The sequence below is a fragment of the Ziziphus jujuba genome, chromosome 10 (assembly GCF_031755915.1).
Source record: "Ziziphus jujuba cultivar Dongzao chromosome 10, ASM3175591v1".
Lineage (NCBI taxonomy): Eukaryota > Viridiplantae > Streptophyta > Magnoliopsida > Rosales > Rhamnaceae > Ziziphus > Ziziphus jujuba.
In genome coordinates, this window is record NC_083388.1 from 25,578,754 (window position 1) to 25,597,049 (window position 18,296).

Consider the following 18,296-nt stretch of genomic DNA (forward strand, 5'->3'; position numbering starts at 1 on the left):
AGTGAATACTCAGTTTAAGAACATGAGCATTGACATGAAAGACACAAACCTCTGATTCACCCTACTCCAACCCATCCCTAACAACATGAGCCAAACAAACAGCAGTGGAAACTCTGATCTCATACACATTCAATGGTTTTAGTAGTTCATTCCGAACTTCAACCAAATTGACTCATAAATCATAGTATCAAGTACAAATCATTCTCCGTATTCACAAATTGTTGACTACAAAATTTTACATGATATAAATATAACACCTCTCTACAAGTCTGACAATCTAGAAGAGTTCTACCTAAGAAAGCTGCTTCTAAGGCCTACCACTATGATCATCAGATATAGTCTCTTCCGAAGATGCATCACTGTTTATAACGATCACATCATCTAGCTTACCAGCTGTTGAAGAAGCCTTTTGCAGTTCAGCTTTTCCATGTCTCATTCTCAATGAGTTGTTGTAACGATAAGCTCTACCAGATGGATGTGTATCCTCTGCACTCAAACCACCAAATGCATGGTGCATTTCATTTCTTGGTCCATGGTGTAAATCAAAAGGGTCTAAATAGGGATAGCCAGGATATAATGTTTGTGAATGAGGGATGGAGGAAACCGCTGATTGCAGATTTGGCCCAGCTTGCCATGCAGAAGTAAACACTGCTTCTCTGAGCCAATGAGGCAAATTGCCCTTTGCTGCCATTACGGTTGCAGGACCATCAGTTGCTAAAGGATTATTTTGAGGTGCAATCTTGCTACTTAAATAGTTAAATGGCTCCCTTTCATATTTTCCAACTTGATTATCAATAGAAGGATTTCTACATGGATAACCAATGGGCCCCTGAAGATATTCAGCTCCACTGTTCCAGCCATAAGAAGATTTTTTACGCGACCTCCGTGAGATCTTACCTCCTCTATGAGCATATACATCTCCAAGTGAAAGTTGAGTTTCATCCATCATGTTCTCCCTCCAACTTCCCGACTTCAGACCCAAGGAGCTCCTGTCAAGGTCCAAAGACATACCTTGTGCTTTTGAATAATACTGCAGGGCAAATGTTCCCTTCAAAAGTCTAGATTGTTCCTCTTCCCAACGCTCAGCCAGGTCTCTTGGCACCCTCCAAGATGAAAAGTGCAATTTTGGGTCCCTCAGCATAGCATCCCAGTTGTCCCTTCCATGTCTTCTGACACCAATCCATAAAAAATCTAACTCTTCTTCTGTCCATGCATTAATGTAAGGCTTGAACCTGTCTTGAAAGCTTTCTCTTTCATTCAGAACTCTTCCTCGGTTTAAAATGCTGTCAAGCATCAGCTTTTGTCTTGTAAATGATGACAATTGGCTTGACGAAGCTTGAGGCACTGCATCATGGAAACATTCTCTAGTTTGGCAGAAAGAGTTCAAGGGAAATCTAGTGGGGCAATCATTGGAGGCAAATCTTGTCAGTTTAGGCTTTGTTGGCAAGGACAGGTCTAAATGCGGTGGAGACCCTTGTTTGAGCTTGTCATTTTCATTGCCCAACTGATGAGTTTTTCTTTCTTCCAAAACTGTAAAAGCAGTCACCTCTGGTTGCTTCATTACAAATTGTAAACTGTCATTTGTCATTTCATCTGAGAATAGCTGGGAACAATTCCAAAATAATTAAAAAAAAAAAAAAAGATCATTACACAAATGACAGCTGCATTATCTTCACAATAGTAAAATAACAGAATTCCACACAAAAAAAAGAATTACAAAAACCAAAATGGTACAAGCAGGTATTGCAAAGGGAGGACCAAAAAGAAGGGGAAATAAAAAAAATAAAAAAAATAAAAAAATAAAAATGTAGCATAAAGGGACATCAAACAAGATAAGAGTTTTTAGGATATGATACCGCATACCTGCAGGCACTTCTTTTCCGACATGAAGTCCATGGAAAGAGAAGCTTTTTCTTTATCATTACCATTGACGCTAGCTTCTTCCACAAATGCACTTGCATCTCTTTCTAACTGTGACGGGTGGGTTGAAATAGACTTCCCTTTACGCTCATTTCTAACATCCAATATTTCTGGATGAGACAGTTCATGGGAACAAGTGGAATGACTTCTGCTAATAGGTTCCATTGAGTCCCAAGGAGTTTCTGACCCAGCTTGAACAGAAAGGTTTTGGGAATTTAAATCCAAGTCAACTTTACAGGCCTGAGTACCCCTTGAATCTACTACAAGAATTCCATTTAACAAGTTAGATAGATATTATGGTAAAACAAATTGTGAACCGTCGAAGCCACTGCTTTAAGCACATGTCAAATTATAGAACTCATACCAGTAGAAGCAACCGACAGATCGACAAATGGAACTGATCCTTCTATTGTAGCCTTGACGCCATCACTTGAGATAGCCTGAGATTCCTGTCCAACACAAGCATGGTGAGATTCCTGTCCAACACATGCATGGCTTTTTTCTGGTTGTTCACCAGCAATTGCATATTCAGCAGAGGAGCCTTTTATAGCAGTAGCACTATTTAAAGAGATTTCTAAAGAATCCATAGGTAGATCTTCCTGGACATCAGCCACTACAGAAGCACTCGGGTCAAGGACTTGTTCAGCTACATGTAAGACATCATCAGAAACAGTATTCCCATCACACGGTTGTTCTCCCTCAATAATCACACTGTTTAAGATGAATTTCAAGGTAATTACAAATCATAATATTAAGCTTTTAGTTGTTAAATTTATGTTAACATACATTTTAGGCTCCCGAACAGGTCCAGCATCAGCAATAGATTCACCATCTGTTTTCTGTCTCAACATCAACAAAACTGGTGATTAGCAATTATTCAGAGAAATTGAATATCATCTTTAGAGTGCACATAAATAAAAGCCTATAATACAACCTTTTACATTTCCACTTTTCCACTATTAGCCGGCAATATAGCCTAAGAAGTGATTTTAAATGATCTCTATATAACACATAATGGCAATATTTCTTTATAAATATACAACAAACCAAGAAGCCTTTTACTAGGTAAAGAAAACATACTTCATTTTTAACTTGATGAAACATCAGGCTTGTATCTTGAACCTTCTCTACTGGATTTAAATCTGTTGCATGATCTACAGAGCAGCTTTTATGCATTGCTGCACATGACGATGTCTTACCACATGGAGAAATACTCTGTTGGGTATCTAATGAATTATTTCCGAGCAGCAATTTTCTTTGTGAATCAGCCACATCCATAACCTTTCTTTTTCTACATCGTCGACTGAAAGTAATTAAAGGACATTTCAACTTGATTTCCTCAGCAGAATCACTATGTAAACTTGTGACCAAAGGAAATGTCAACTTTGTTTCTCTAACTGAATCACTACATAAAATTTTGAACTTATCTTCAACCAGTAATTCAGTTTTCTCTAAGCTTGATGTTTTTGACCTAGATGAGATATCATCGCATTCTAATATGCTTCTTTGTTCAAAAGATGATGATTTTAGCCCGACATTATCCGTGGTCATATTAGTAGCAATTCCCGCTGAGGAAGAAACCAATTTACCTATGGAACAATCATCATTGCCTGAAGAGTCAACATTAGCATTTGGAATAATCAATATTGACTTGTTCTCCAACAAATTATCTGTAGAAGACAGTCCATCTTTTTCCCTTTCTGATATATCCCCAAGAGAACTGCTCATTAGAAATTTATGAGAATTAATTGTCATTTGTCTAATATCAGATCCTTCTTTGTGTAGCTTTGCCTTAAGTCTGCTTGATTTTCGTATTGACTGAGATGCCGAAGGATCTTGTTGCTTGATACGTCTGCAACATAACCTTCTCCCTCGAGAAATATGCTTTGCAAAAGAGGAAGTAGTAGGAGAGGACAGCATATACCACATGATTAGACATTTATAAAAAGTGATGTGACACATATGGGAAAAAAGAAAAGAAATTTTGCATTTCATTTTTAAAGTAGGTGTTATTTAATTAGTTAATTGCCTTTCTGTCAACAATAGTTATAACAGCAAAAAGAGGTGGGTTTTCTTTTTCTTTTTCTCTAAATAAGACTGATCTAAACACTTAAGCCAGAGAGATCTTACTGTAGAATTCTCTTTCTGATTGTCTGCCATGTGCATATCAATCAATTCTTCGCGTAAGTGTGGATTGGTTAAAGAAGCCTCATTTGAATCCATAGAGAGTGATTTATAGCACCCATCACCTTGGGAAATACCATTTCCTGCCAGCCGCTTTCGCTTGTATGTTATAAAAACCTTGTTGCCAAACATTTAAGCTCTGGAGAAGCAATCCAAACTAGGATTTTTCAACTTTTTAGAAATTAGAATTGAAAAAATCAAATGATTTCACTCTTCTTGAATGAAAAATCAAACAAAGCATCATATTATCTGCCGATATAACCTGCAGAGACATAAAATATTTCCATTAATCAAATAATTGGCATAATCATCTTAATACAGGAAAAATAAAAGATCAATACCAAAATTATCAGGGAAGAAAAAAAAAAAAAAAAAAAAAAAAGTAGAAACATTCATTTATCACATTCAGAAGCATCAGAAAAGCAACATGTAAGCATGTCTGTAGGTCATGACTAGTTACTAGGATCACCTTCTTCCTACATCCTCTTAAAAGTCATGAGTAATAATATACCAGTAATTACATACTTCAAAAGAAACCTGCTCCGCATAAAATTTCCATATAATCTATTGATGAAGACAGAGATAGAGAAGAGGCACTTGAAAATTCCTACATTTTTTCCAAGTCCATTGATTTGGAACATGACAAACCTAGCTAAACATATAAAAAGCATGTACACCCATTCCCAAACGACACAATCTTCCTTAATTGTTCAACTTCAAGCTCATACAATTTAAAGAAACGACATCTATTAGTGGCATTTGTATGTAGTTTTATGTAAAGCATGCTTGCATTATGACTCCTATGATAAGCAAAAGCAGCAACTCATAAACGCCATGCACATTACTCAGCCTCCATTGACGAGTTTTAACTTTTTAGATGATCGTTTCAAATTCAGCTGTCAGTGACTGACATGATTTGGCTTAAACACATTGGAAGCAGAAAGATCATAATTTGATACTCTATCTCTTCTTGCTTTATGCAAACATCTTAACACTTTTCCACTCTTCCTCGCCTCCTACTTATTTGCCAAACTTTGGGGGAAAAAAAAAAAAAAGGGCTGCCCATTCCTCTCCAGTTTTGGGTACATAATCTCACATTATAGTTATCAGTATAAACACCCAAATGCTCCATTTGGTTGCAAAGAATCAAGCTTTTTTTCCCTTTCCTATTTCATCTATAAAAGACCCATAAGCATCTCTTATTTGGGTTTCGTTTTTGCTTATTTCTTTTCTTATTTTTTCTACCACTACCTTCAAATTCAATCTTCATTTCCTCAGCAACCCAGTAATTGCATAATCACAAACAACAACAAAAACAGAGAAACAATACAAACAAAACTCACATATATACAGTACAAGAACTACTTTCTTTTTTCACAAATATACAAGAACTACTTTCTTTTTCTTTTTTTTAAATAAAAAAAAATAAAAACATGACTGAAGACTTAGTGAAAGCTCGAATGGAAAATAGTGATAAAAACAAACAGCATACCAAAGAAAATGGAGAACGATCAAACCCGTAGATAGACGATGGAGCAGGAGATTCTCCTCCGGCGGAACACTTCCCTCTTGAGAAAGCCAAGATACTGAGAAAAAAGAGAGAGCGAAAATGCGAGTGTTCCTTTTATTTAATTCATATTTAATTAAATAATAAATTTTAAAATTAATATTTTCAGATAGCATTTAATCAAGAGCGAGCGACCGAGCGTTTTTAGCAATTAACGATTTCTTCATATAAACACTAAACAATCAATCCATTTCCGATTTCTATTATTCCAAACATCGCTTCCACATTCCAACTTCTTTATTATTTTAATTTAATTTAATTTATTTATTATGCATTGTAAATTCCATTATTGTTTTTCTTTTTTATATATTGGGGGGCCCACCTCTGCTACCCTCCCATCTCTGTCTTGTCTACCATCTGCCACGCACGTGAGTTGATCTTACACGTGTGAAATATTCGTGGGAACATCTAGCGCTAGATTTTCAATTTCGCATCGTGGTCCCACTTTCGACTTTTCGACTATTCTACTCTCTTCCTGCCACGACCTGAAAAGAATAAAACAATTTATTCTACTCGCGTCTGCGCGCGTATGTTTTTAGCATATAAATATGCAGGACGTTAGAATGTATGCGGGTCCCAAGAATCTGATAAAATAGCAGAACCGATTCGACTACACGCGCCAACTTGGTTGACTGTTTCTGTGGGAGCTTCCGCAGACATATAAAACAACGGTGTCATGCTTTTAATGTATTCGCTCGTCAGACACCTTCTATGATTGCTGCCACGTCATCTAACCGTTGGGTCCCATATTTAAGTCAACTCCATTGTGCGCGAGATTCAAATTTTGGATAACAAGGTTGTAATTACCAATTATGTAATAAGCGATGTAGGCAAACTGGTAAGCCACAAGAAATATCATGCGTAATAGTTATATCATTTATTTTTATTTTTTTTGGGCTTGAAATAATAGTTATATCAATGTGGTTTGTGTTACTTTTAATTATTATGTGTAACTTTTCAGCCAAAAAAAAAAAATTATTATGTGTAACTTGATTGAACAATTTACAGTTATATGCATTTATATAATTCAATAATTTATAACCATATGCAATATCATATAGTAATAAAATAAGATATGTCAATTCTATGTGTGTTATAGTATATTTAATGATTTGTGGTATCATATTATTTATATAATGGTTGTATTTTAAAATTTTCATATATTATCAATACTTGAGAAATTATCATTTTCCAATGCAATTTTTAAGATATAAATGATAATGGACATTTAATACTAAAAAAGCTTGGACTTCTTCATTTGTTTTTCATCTAAAAATGAATGGGGGCTTGCAAAGTGTGTGAAAAGAGATGCGATGGCTACAAATTGAGTTTACGTTTTTCTAAATCATACACATTTATGTTTATACAAATTTTTAGAAATTTTTTTTTTCCAATGTATTATTAAATGTTTTTGTATTATATATTATTACATAGTTTTTTGGGTTGATCATTTTTATCTATTTTTCTAATTTGGCTTCATTCCCACCCTTTTTTTTTTTTTTTTTAATTACAAACAAAAGAAACAAATTGCCTGCACCACCATAAACGGGAAGAAGATCATCTCATACTATCCAAAGTGACTAAATGATTAACTCCTTTAGAATCTATTACAAACAAATGAAATTCGGGAAGAAGACCTTCCCATAGGATCCAAAGTGACTAAATGATCAACCCTTTAAAAGCTATTACAAACAAATGAAACCCAAAATCCAAACTATGATTAAGATTAGTTAAACCATCCACAACAAAATTACATTCTTGATGATCATAATGGATAGTAAAACCTCAATTCTTAGTAAGCAAATATTTGCAATTGAGGACAAGCCCATAGCAAGGATGAGAAAGTTGAATGCCCTTCATAATCCAGAAGAGCATGGCAGAGGAATCCAATTCCAAGCAACTTTACTTAACTTCAAATCTATACCAGTTTCAAACCATAATAAGCTTCCCAAAGCTCAGTAAAAGTACAACTAGATTTTCCAAGATTAACAAAATAGTTAGAAAGCCAACTGCCATTAATGTATCAAAGAACCTCACCAACATCAACCTTACCATCATAGTCTCGAAAACTACAATTAGTATTAAGTGTCATCCTATCAGCAGCAAGACACTCTCACCTAAGCCAACAACGAGACTTAACATTAACCACTGTGAGACTCTCAATAGCCTGCTTCATACAACACATAATTCTGAACCACATCCCTCGAATTCCTAAGCCAGCAAAAATAATCATTTTAAAATGGACTTGCATCACAATTTCCAAATAAACCAACAACAAGTAGCAAAAATAGCGGTCCAAAAGATGTTCAAAAAACTAAACTTCACTGCAATCTTCTTTTTATGCTTCAAATTAACCTTTAACCAATCATCCCAATAATAAAGAAAAAAAAAAACTAGGATCTCTATCAAGCACTTTAAGAAAAAAAAAAAACCTAGTTCCACAAGCTTCGTGGCAATCTCATAAAGCATGAAGTAAGTATTCACTCTAATTTCCACAAATAGAACAACTAGAAGAACTACTTATCCCTTTATCAAATCTCCTTTGATTAGTGAGCAATCTACCTTTAACCCTAAACCAGCAAAAGTATTTCACTCGAGGAATGGTTTTCAGCCTCCAAATGCCACTTCAACTCCGAAACTCGCTAGCTTAACACTTTGTTTTAGATTGGAGGGTGGAAAGGGAAAAAAAAAAAAAAGGATAATTTAATGGGGAAAGGAAAGGAAAGGAAAAGAAATATTTATAATAATTGTTTATTTGGATGATTATTAATGGAAAAAGAAAAGAAAAGTACAAATAATGGATAAATTTAGAGTAATTAAATTTTTTTATCAAAATTATGATATCTATGATTTGATAATTTTTAAATAATTTATTTATTTATATATATAAAACAATATCAATTTAATAATATTAAAAAACTTTTATATAATTGATTACTAAAATTTTGATAAAAAAAATTAATATTTATAGCTAAAAAATAATTGATGTAATTTACCCTTTTACAAAAATGCCTTAACTATAAAATATTTTAATCAATTAATTTTTAATTAATAAAATTAATTAATTGATTTGATTTGATTTGATTAATTTCATCTGTTCTAATTTTTTTTCCAAATTCTTTTGAATCGATCCAAATCAAATTGATTACCGATTTTGATTTTTTGAAATTAATCCAAATTAATTACTATAAAATAACTGATGAAATAAGTTGGACTAGATAGGTGGGTTTTATGGTTAGTCAGTTGCTTTTATACACTCTCAATAAGGAGTTTAGCCCCAAAAAAAAAAATAAAAATAAAAATTCAGCTTGAGTAACCTAGTAATACCATCATTCTAAGTCAGTTTTTCTCCATTACATGGACGGAGACAGTAGTATGGATCAGTCAGAAGCAATGTGGCTTGAGGCCCATTATAAAATACTTGGTCCAATCATCTATGGGCCAACTAGTAATGACGTGGAAGAAATCCACAAGACCCGACCCATTTTGCGTACTTGGCAAAATCTGGTTGGTCTTTATGACGACGATTTGAGAAAAGTCGTATTCAACGGCCATCGTCTCAGTTTGCCGGATACAAAACGCTGAGGTTTATGTCTGAGATACGAGTGTGAGAGAGAAATTTGAGGTTTTAGAGAGAGAGACAGAAAAAAGTTGTCGCGAGAGAGAGAGAGAGAGAGAGAGAGAGTAGAGTCCGCCATGGCAGCTCGCAAGAGAGCTTCAGCAAACACTTCAAGTGAACCACAGCCGAAAGAGAACGCACGGCCCAAATCACAAGAACAAGCTTCGACTGATTCACCAATCGCACCACCGAAATTGGGTGTAATCCTCAAGCTCACACTCTTCTTCTCACTCCCTTATTTCTATTTGCTGTTCCGCCATTACGAGATCGAGCAAGAGATTAGGAGATCGATTCTGATTAATGCCGGACTTAGTCTTGCTGGGTTCTTCATCACTGTCAAGATGATCCCTGTGGCTTCCAGATACGTTCTGAGGCGCAACCTCTTTGGCTATGATATCAATAAGAAGGGAACTCCTCAAGGCACCATTAAAGTGTGAGTCTTTAACTTGGTTTTTGATCAATCTAATTTGGTTTCATTTTCCATACCTGTGAACATGATATTTTTTTAACATTTTTTCAATGGATTTGTGGAAGTTTACGCTTCTTTATAATTTAATTCAAATGTTCTTTTTCATGCTCATGTAAGTATTTTGCTTTGTGTTTTTTGGTTTTTTTGGAAAATGGATTGCGTAATAGCTGTTAACCTTTCCCCCCCTTCATTTTAAGTCAAACGTGTGCTGATCCTAAACTTTTGTACCTGATTTATTTATCTTACTTAGTGTGACCACTTGAATTGCGTTTTTTCAGGCCAGAGTCATTGGGTATTGTGGTTGGAATTGTCTTCTTGGTTGTGGCAATCTTATTTCAGTATTTCAATTTTACTGCAGATTCTAATGTAAGTAATATCTTTCATTCCTCACAGTTTACTGTGTCAAAAAGTAGCCAAAATGGATAATTTGCTAAGTTGAAAATTGTTCATTGTGCTTGTTTATTATTATTCATATTTAATTTCCCATGAAAGTCAACTGAGAAAGAAACATATACATATTAATTGAGAAAGAAACACATACATACTTCTGAGAGAAGAAAAATATGACAACAAAAAAGGTTTGAGGAGAAACATTTCGAAAACCAATCATAGAAACTCCTTTGTAAGGATATAACTATAACACCATATGTATAACAATAACTTGTTAAAGATGATGATAGGGAAACTTTCCTCTTCTTTTCCCAATAGATAAGATGGACCTATTCTTTTGGTTCCTTGGTTCCATGATTTCCAGTTTTATGTTTTTTGTAGTTGTGACTATAATCCTTAATGGTGGAAGACTAAAGTGTTCAATATTTTTTGAATCATGCAGTGGCTTGTTGAGTACAATGCAGCACTAGCATCCATTTGTTTCATGTTATTGCTTGGCTTTGTTGATGATGTCCTCGATGTACCTTGGAGAGTGTGAGTATCCATTTATCATTCTAGTATCTCATATTTCATTTTAGATGGTTAATTTTTTACACGGGTTTATCCATATGCATGGATTTCCAAATTAATATTTGATAGAATTCTTCTCTTCTTGTAATTGTAAAGAGCAGGAAACTACTATTGCCATCATTTGCGGCTCTTCCTCTGCTGATGGCCTATGCTGGACATACGACTATCATTATACCAAAGCCTCTTGTTCCATATGTTGGTCTAGATATTCTGGATTTAGGTATAATGCTTATCATAGAGAATTGGAGATGAATATAGGAAAGGAACAATCTTTTATTATAAACTTTTTGAAATGGTTGGATTTGATTTCTTTCCATTGCTACTTACAAAACAACTTTTGTTGTCAAAGGATGGATATACAAACTATACATGGGGCTTTTGGCAGTCTTTTGCACAAACTCAATCAATATTCACGCTGGTTTAAATGGTCTTGAAGTTGGACAGACAATTGTCATCTCATCTGCTGTAAGCATAACGACCTAGAAAAGAGATGCAATATCATACTGCTTTAGTGTGTCACATATTGCTAATTTGCAGATTTTGATACACAATATCATGCAAATTGGAGCATCTTCAGATTCTGAACACAAGCAAGCACATGCATTCTCCATTTATCTAGTTCAGCCCCTACTAGCCACCTCCTTGGCTTTATTCTCCTACAACTGGTGAGATGCTGTATCAATTTATCATCTATTGAATTGCTTATGCCTGTGCCCTTTTCTTCATGCAGGTAGAGATATACATAATATTTTATGCTCTCATGATTATTTTAGGTATCCTTCTTCAGTTTTTGTGGGAGATACATACACATACTTTGCTGGGATGACCATGGCTGTAATCGGCATTTTAGGCCATTTTAGGTATGTACCCTGATCTTTCATATTTCTCTGTCTTTCTGAACTTTAAGTTTTTCCTTGCTTGATCATGAATTTTTTCTTCTTTTACAATTTTGTTACAGTGAAACACTCCTGATTTTCTTTGCACCTCAAGTTTTGAACTTCCTCTTATCACTCCCTCAGGTTTGAATTAATCTCCTCTCTGTCTCTCTTTCCCTCTCATTTTTCTGTCTCCTTTGAAGATATAACTATTGGAAAATGGTTGTCATGTGAGGCATCTAATTTGCTGTTATATTTTGTCAGCTTGCTGGAATTGTCCCATGTCCACGACATCGTCTGCCTCGGTAGCCCTGTGCTTTTTTCAGTAAAGGTTTTCTTTAGTTTTGGTGTATAATTTATTAACACAACTTGCATGTCTTTGACATTCAGGTTTGATCCTCAAACTGGGCTGCTGACTGGGACAAATGATGGAACACTTGTTAACTTTTTCCTGAGACAATTGGGCAGGCTGTCGGAGAAGTCGCTTTGCATCTATCTTCTTGTTTTCCAGGTAATTATTATGTTAATTTCATTTGTGTAAAGTACATGCTAGGAGCAGTTCAAGACCAGTTGGGTCATGTGTCTGGCCCATAAAAGAATCAGTATAGCTGATCCGTAATAGTTGGTGCAAGTCTTTAACTTAGATTTGTTAGCTGAGGCAATTTTTTTGGGACTCTTTGGAGCCATACCTTATGGTTGACCAGCCTAGTAGTTAGATGATATTGCTAATTATTTGACATGGCACTTCTTGTTCTCAAATGAATTGAAAGAATTCAAGAACCATTCTGGTGGTATTGATCTCTTAGTGGGTGTCATGCTGTTGGGTATTTTTTATTTTTCAGTGGTTTCAATTAATTATTTAGGCTGTCACTTCTGTCATGCCAAACGATGATGGAGATACTTTGTGTCCTTTCAATTTCACAATTTTTAAATATGTTTCTCATTTTGTTAATCTGTTTTCAACAGGCTATTGCATGCTTCTTTTGTTTTGTGTTGAGATACTTCCTTGCTGGTTGGTACAAATGAGGCAACAAGAAGCGTTTTTTTCTTTTGTTGACAATCAAACAAAACCATTCTTAGGGAACATTTTTGTTTACTGGCCGAGTGTTGTAATGTATGACTGCCTGCTGTATAAAGTGCAGTTTAGTGCCTGGCTGGGATAACCCTACATATATCATGTGAACAGCAAATGACTTCTTGACATTCTTGGGGACAAATACTCTCTTATATTTTTGTGGGTTTTTTGTTTTTGTCTTTTTTAGAAAAAGGAATGTGAGACAAATTTTGCACTGTAGGGATTGCATTGGTGCTTCTTTTTTTTTTTTTTTTTTTTTTTTTTTGTGTTGGCTGTGAAGGATGCCAGGGATTAATTCTCAAACTTTGACTGAATTGTTCTTACTTTTATCATGTACTTCTCACCCGTTTTATATTTAATTGATTATTTTTTTGGTGAATTGAATTTATTTCTTTGGTTAAATGGTAAATTTAATCGATTGATGATGATGATGATGTGGGTTGTGTCACATATGAACCGGAGGATGAAGGTCTTTTTGGGTTTGGGCTCTATTCCCACCAATCTTCTAAGGAAAATTAAATTGAGAAACAAAGACGAAGGAATTTTATGTCTTTTTTTTTTTTTTTTGTGTGAAAGATTTATGTCGAATTGTACTACCAGTTTCTCACTTTGTATGCTATATATTTCCCTGATAAAGATAATCATTATTTTTATAGGTAACAAAATGGGGAAAAAAAAAAAAAAAAGAAAGAAAAGAAATAATTAAAGAATAGTAAAAATAAATATCATTTTTTTTTATTCGTAAAAATCCACGTACCTCCCTTTTTTTTAATTTTTATTTTTTTGGCTATATTTTATTATTATTATTATTATTATTATTATTTTTGTGTGAAAACTAATACTTGGAAACGGATAAACATATTTAAAAAAAAAAAAAAAGGACACATTTCCAACATGGTGGACGAGATATGAAAATTGTCCTAGAACTTAGACCGTTAGATCTGGGTAGCTCAAAGAAGAGATTCATTCAAATTAAGCCACGTGTCACGCAGTTCGCTAATACCCATTGCCAAACACTCAATGACCTATCTCTCTCTTTCTCTCTCCACTGTACTGGTCCTCCTTTACCTTCACACACTCCCCGCATTGTTGGGTTCATTTCTTCGTTGTATGACCTACTGTGACTCTCAGCTATGGCCGAATCCATAGCAATGCTTCCTTCAAGCATCTCTTCCAATGCTCCTTTGGACCATCACCTTCGGTATCTCTCTTACTCTTCTTCTTCCTCAATTTCTCTGCTTCTTTTACCAAAAATGTCACCTTTTTTTTTTTCCCACCTGTTTTCTCGCAGGTTGTTGCCTCGGTCACTGTGTAATACTCAGAAACTCTATCGCTGCCCCGAGGCTTGTATGAGTGATAGTCTATCGAGGAATTCCTTGGTTGCTAAATACACTTCGACTCAATCATCGTTGTTGTTTGCTAATAAACAATCTCAATCGCGTCAAAAGTGCTTGACTCCGTTAAAAGCTGTAGCGACTTCGGAGACTCCGGCTAATTCCGCTTCGCCGCTCATCGGAAATGACAAGATTGGGGTTTTATTGCTCAATCTTGGAGGTCCTGAGACTCTGGACGATGTTCAGCCTTTTCTCTTTAATCTCTTTGCTGATCCGGTAAAAATTTGCTTATTAATCACCAAAATATTTTAATATACCTGCAAAGAAGACAAAGAAAAAAATAAATAAATAAAAAAAGAAAAACTTTCTTTCTGCTTAGGTTTGTGGAAATTTTATTTCATGTTTGTTGGTCATTGGTACACGCACGCACGCACGCATGTCTGAAAGTATCAATTTTTATATTGGATTGATAGGCTCATTTAGCAGTTAAGCCGATGATGACGTGGACATTTTCATAATTCACGCTCAGGACAACCTTTTCAAGCTTTTTATGTAACCTCTTCCTATGATCTTTCCCTTTAGAAAAAAAAAAAAAAAAAAAAAAAATAAGATTTTGCTAGTGAATTGCAAAGTTACATATGTAGGAAAAACCAAGGAAGTCCCTAAGTTAGCTTATATAAACCACCTTATCTTTTAAGTTCATCTGAGTGGGTTGTTAGTAAAAAAGAGGTCATGGCTTTAATACTTATTGTTTATTTTGTAATTCCCTTTTTTCCCTGACAAAAAGTTTTGAAAAACATCATGCATAAACTATAAAATAATTCAAGTTGAGATGATTATGTTATTTATTTTATGTGTATATATGAGGAGTTGCATTGTACATTCTAAGTGCTTAGACATTGAGTTTTTTTTTTTTTGGGTCATAGTCTGGACATTGGTGTTGCCCCTTGAATAGTTTTATATAATTGGACAGGATATTATTCGACTTCCAAGGTTGTTCCGTTTTCTTCAAAAGCCCTTGGCACAATTCATATCTGTTTTCAGGGCATCCAAGAGCAAAGAAGGCTACGCCGCAATTGGTGGTGGTTCTCCTCTTCGAAAAATAACTGATGCGCAGGCATGAACTCTTCTATTAATATCAACTTTGATTTTGTTACCATTATTATATAGTATATACCATAGTTATACCATAGTCATTTCAGTTCATTGGAATGCCACTTTTTGGGGAAAAACCATTTTTCTATCTTGCGGCAATGCTGTCGTTGAGTGGTTACTTCCATCATTAGTTATCTATATTTTATTGCCTTGTGATTGATTGCTTCTAGTTGCTATAAAGAATTTCCCCACCAAAAAATGTTTTCATTTTGTATATTTTCTAGTGATGGTTCTTACATGGGCTACCCATTTATGATTCAGGCTGAAGAATTGAGGAAGTCTCTCTGGTCAAAGAATGTCCCAGCCAAGGTGTATGTGGGAATGCGATATTGGCATCCATTTACTGAGGAAGCTATACAGCAGGTATCTGCTTGGATTTAATCTAATTGCTAGTGTGTTAACAGCATATGGCCACTTGCTTCTGCTGTTATACTTTGATGAAATTCACAGTAAACATACAAGTTTATGCTTTTCGTGGTTGTTGTTTATTGTTATTGATTCTGAAAACAATTTTATAGATAAAAAGAGATGGAATTACAAAGCTTGTTGTCCTTCCACTTTATCCACAATTTTCAATATCAACTAGTGGTTCAAGCCTTCGACTCTTGGAGAGTATATTTAGGTGATGTCTAAGCACAATTGCCACTGTTGTAAAGAAATCTAATCTGAAATCAATATATGTGACCAAGTAATTCATTGATTCATTAGGGAGGATGAATACTTAGTCAACATGCAGCATACAGTCATACCTTCCTGGTACCAGCGTGAAGGGTATATAAAGGCCATGGCAAATTTGATTGAGATGGAGCTAAAAATTTTTGACTCTCCCGATAAGGTATAACATCTTAAGTGCTTACTTCTCAGGTATCACATCTTATTGTGCTTTCTTTATTCTCTTATTTTTCTTCTAAATTTATTGATTAAATTTGTTTGTATCATCTAATCAAGACCATAGGTTCATTTTAATTTAACATAAAAGGACTGCATTCAGTTGAAATGCAACATAAATTCTGTGTCAGAAAAGTACAACTTTGCCACATCTTCTGATGGTGGATTTCAAGCTACAGTTTCCCTTGACCAATCTACAAGAAAATGTTCTAAAACTTATCCTCAAGTTTTTGACACTTTTAAGGAATCCAAATCCTTGAAGATGGGATCCTACAAGAATTTTACACCTGTTTTAATTGTTACTCGGTTGTCCTGCCCTAGGTGGTGATATTCTTTAGTGCACATGGGGTACCACTTGCGTATGTGGAAGAGGCTGGTGATCCTTACAAGGCAGAGATGGAGGAATGTGTAGATCTTATAATTGAAGAATTAGAGAAGAGAAAGATAACTAATGCATATACACTTGCTTATCAGGTTTTTGTTTTTTTTTTTTGCTTTTTAGTTCTGTTGAAATTTTTATTTGCATCAAGATATAGGCACTGTTAAAAAGTTAGCACTGTCTATTGTAGATAAATAATTACTATTATTTGACTTTTTGTCGTTCTATAAGAATAGTCAGAAAATGATGGTTTGGTTCTCTGTAATGATGAAGAGATGCATTCTTCTCTGTAATGATCATTTGAAGGAATCTGCACATACTTTTGTGATCTTTTCCTTGTCGATTGTTTCACCTGGATGCTATTATCACTAAGTTGGTTGATAGTTTACGATTGTTCTTACAGAGTAGGGTTGGACCTGTGGAATGGTTGAAACCCTATACAGATGAGACAATAATCGATCTTGGGAAAAAAGGTGTAAAAAGTCTGCTGGCTGTGCCTATTAGGTAATTGTTATCAACAGCATGCTGTTTCTTGCATGCACATGTGGAATGTTATTTCATCTCTCTCGTGTTATATATGCTGAGACATGGACAGCTGCATTTCCAACTCAGATTTTGAGACAAATAAGTTTAGCTGTGTTCTTAAAAGTTTTTATGTTTGATTTGCAGCTTTGTGAGCGAGCACATTGAAACTTTAGAAGAGATTGATGTTGAGTACAAAGAATTGGCTCTAAAATGTGGCATAGAAAACTGGGGGCGTGTTCCTGCATTAGGATGTGAACCCGCCTTCATTTCAGATTTGGCAGATGCTGTGATCGAGAGTCTCCCATACGTTGGAGCTATGGCAGTCTCAAATATCGAAGCTCGACAGGTATCTATCGCTATTGGACTAACTAGAATTTAGCAAATGTTATATGAATCTAATGCCATGATATGTAGCAAATATGGTTGATGCTTACTTTGAACTTCTGCATTCTTTCCCTGGCAGATGTTTTTGTATACTAAAAACCACCATAGCACACTCCTAGAATTTCTATTATATGTATGCTTTCGATACAAAGCTTATGTTTTGCATTGATACAGTCAATATACTCTAATATCGGTGGGTTGGCTATATGTGCAGTCTTTAGTACCGCTTGGAAGTGTGGAAGAGTTACTGGCAGCATATGATTCACAACGCAGGGAGCTTCCCCCACCGGTGACGGTGTGGGAATGGGGATGGACAAAAAGCGCAGAAACATGGAATGGGAGAGCAGCAATGCTGGCAGTGCTTGTCCTACTGGTTCTAGAAGTCACCACAGGAGAAGGGTTTCTTCATCAATGGGGCATTTTACCTTTGTTCCGTTGAGCAATTAAATCTCCATCCTCTTCCTCTCCACCAAAATTAATGGATCCCTATCCTATAAATTTTTGATTTCTTAGATTTAAAAAAAAAAAAAAAAAAAAAACTCCTTTTTTCGTGTTCTTAACTTGATCCATACGTTTACTAGTTTTGGATACGAAGGTACTAATACTCAGTGCGTTACATAATGATATCAAAATTTAGCTAGTGTAGATGCTGTGCTTCTGTGTGCGGCAACGAACAGTAAAAAAAAAAAGAAAAAAAGAAATGTTTGTATCATACTTGGTGTTGTAACACAAAATTCCATGGATAATGTATATTATAAAAACTTTTAAAATGTTTTTTTGAGCTTCTTTTTGCTTTTAATTTCGTTCTTTCCCTTCTTCTGCTTTAGTGCACAGTATGTCTGTTCGTTGCTCTATCATTAATTAATTATTCAAAGAATTATAAATATCGTTGTCCGGGAGCGAGCAAACAAAACAAAATAAAAAATAAAAAATAAAAAATAAAAAATAAAAAATAAAAAATA

The 18,296-nt window shown here is 34.8% G+C and overlaps 3 protein-coding genes across 7 annotated transcripts; 2 read left to right on the plus strand and 1 right to left on the minus strand.

Moving 5' to 3' along the window:
• Nucleotides 1-105: 105 nt before the first annotated feature.
• On the minus strand, nt 106-5,917 carry LOC107412370 (uncharacterized). 4 transcript variants are annotated; one of them, XM_016020137.4, is made up of 7 exons: nt 5,597-5,917; nt 4,051-4,366; nt 3,001-3,804; nt 2,707-2,759; nt 2,285-2,631; nt 1,864-2,177; nt 106-1,603 (listed from the first exon to the last, which is right to left on the minus strand). In XM_016020137.4, exons 2-7 carry the CDS (start codon nt 4,234-4,236, stop codon nt 308-310), a joined length of 3,000 nt encoding a protein of 999 aa, XP_015875623.3. In that variant the 5' UTR covers nt 4,237-4,366; nt 5,597-5,917; the 3' UTR covers nt 106-307. The 4 variants fall into 4 exon arrangements, with proteins under 4 accessions (XP_015875623.3, XP_015875624.3, XP_015875622.3 ...); XM_016020138.4 differs by having other exon boundaries at nt 106-1,555; nt 1,864-2,180; XM_016020136.4 differs by having other exon boundaries at nt 1,864-2,180; nt 5,597-5,916.
• A 3,328-nt stretch (nt 5,918-9,245) lies between these two features.
• Nucleotides 9,246-12,888, plus strand: LOC107412360 (uncharacterized). Its single transcript, XM_016020122.4, has 11 exons — nt 9,246-9,723; nt 10,038-10,125; nt 10,592-10,683; nt 10,821-10,939; nt 11,069-11,184; nt 11,257-11,384; nt 11,493-11,579; nt 11,678-11,738; nt 11,859-11,899; nt 11,985-12,105; nt 12,561-12,888. The coding sequence occupies exons 1-11, from the start codon at nt 9,368-9,370 to the stop codon at nt 12,618-12,620; spliced, it is 1,269 nt and encodes a 422-aa protein (XP_015875608.1). The 5' UTR covers nt 9,246-9,367; the 3' UTR covers nt 12,621-12,888.
• A 799-nt stretch (nt 12,889-13,687) lies between these two features.
• On the plus strand, nt 13,688-18,120 carry LOC107412374 (ferrochelatase-2, chloroplastic). 2 transcript variants are annotated; one of them, XM_016020143.4, is made up of 10 exons: nt 13,691-13,870; nt 13,961-14,279; nt 14,977-15,120; nt 15,420-15,521; nt 15,677-15,780; nt 15,867-15,993; nt 16,368-16,520; nt 16,829-16,929; nt 17,095-17,296; nt 17,549-18,120. In XM_016020143.4, exons 1-10 carry the CDS (start codon nt 13,803-13,805, stop codon nt 17,771-17,773), a joined length of 1,545 nt encoding a protein of 514 aa, XP_015875629.1. In that variant the 5' UTR covers nt 13,691-13,802; the 3' UTR covers nt 17,774-18,120. The 2 variants fall into 2 exon arrangements, with proteins under 2 accessions (XP_024926787.1, XP_015875629.1); XM_025071019.3 differs by lacking the exon at nt 16,368-16,520 and having other exon boundaries at nt 13,688-13,870.
• The last annotated feature ends 176 nt before the right edge of the window (nt 18,121-18,296 follow it).

Coding starts and splice junctions, on each gene's coding strand:
- LOC107412370 (XM_016020136.4), bottom strand. CDS start 4,236: ATGTTTGGCAACAAGGTTTTTATAACATACAAGCGAAAGCGGCTGGCA. Junction 3,805..4,050: donor ATCAGAAAGAGAATTCTACA/GTAAGATCTCTC, acceptor TCTTTTGCAAAG/CATATTTCTCGAGGGAGAAG. Junction 2,181..2,284: donor TCTGTCGGTTGCTTCTACTG/GTATGAGTTCTA, acceptor GAATTCTTGTAG/TAGATTCAAGGGGTACTCAG.
- LOC107412360 (XM_016020122.4), top strand. CDS start 9,368: ATGGCAGCTCGCAAGAGAGCTTCAGCAAACACTTCAAGTGAACCACAG. Junction 11,739..11,858: donor TCCTCTTATCACTCCCTCAG/GTTTGAATTAAT, acceptor ATATTTTGTCAG/CTTGCTGGAATTGTCCCATG. Junction 11,900..11,984: donor CCACGACATCGTCTGCCTCG/GTAGCCCTGTGC, acceptor TTTGACATTCAG/GTTTGATCCTCAAACTGGGC.
- LOC107412374 (XM_016020143.4), top strand. CDS start 13,803: ATGGCCGAATCCATAGCAATGCTTCCTTCAAGCATCTCTTCCAATGCT. Junction 14,280..14,976: donor TTAATCTCTTTGCTGATCCG/GTAAAAATTTGC, acceptor ATAATTGGACAG/GATATTATTCGACTTCCAAG. Junction 17,297..17,548: donor CAAATATCGAAGCTCGACAG/GTATCTATCGCT, acceptor CTATATGTGCAG/TCTTTAGTACCGCTTGGAAG.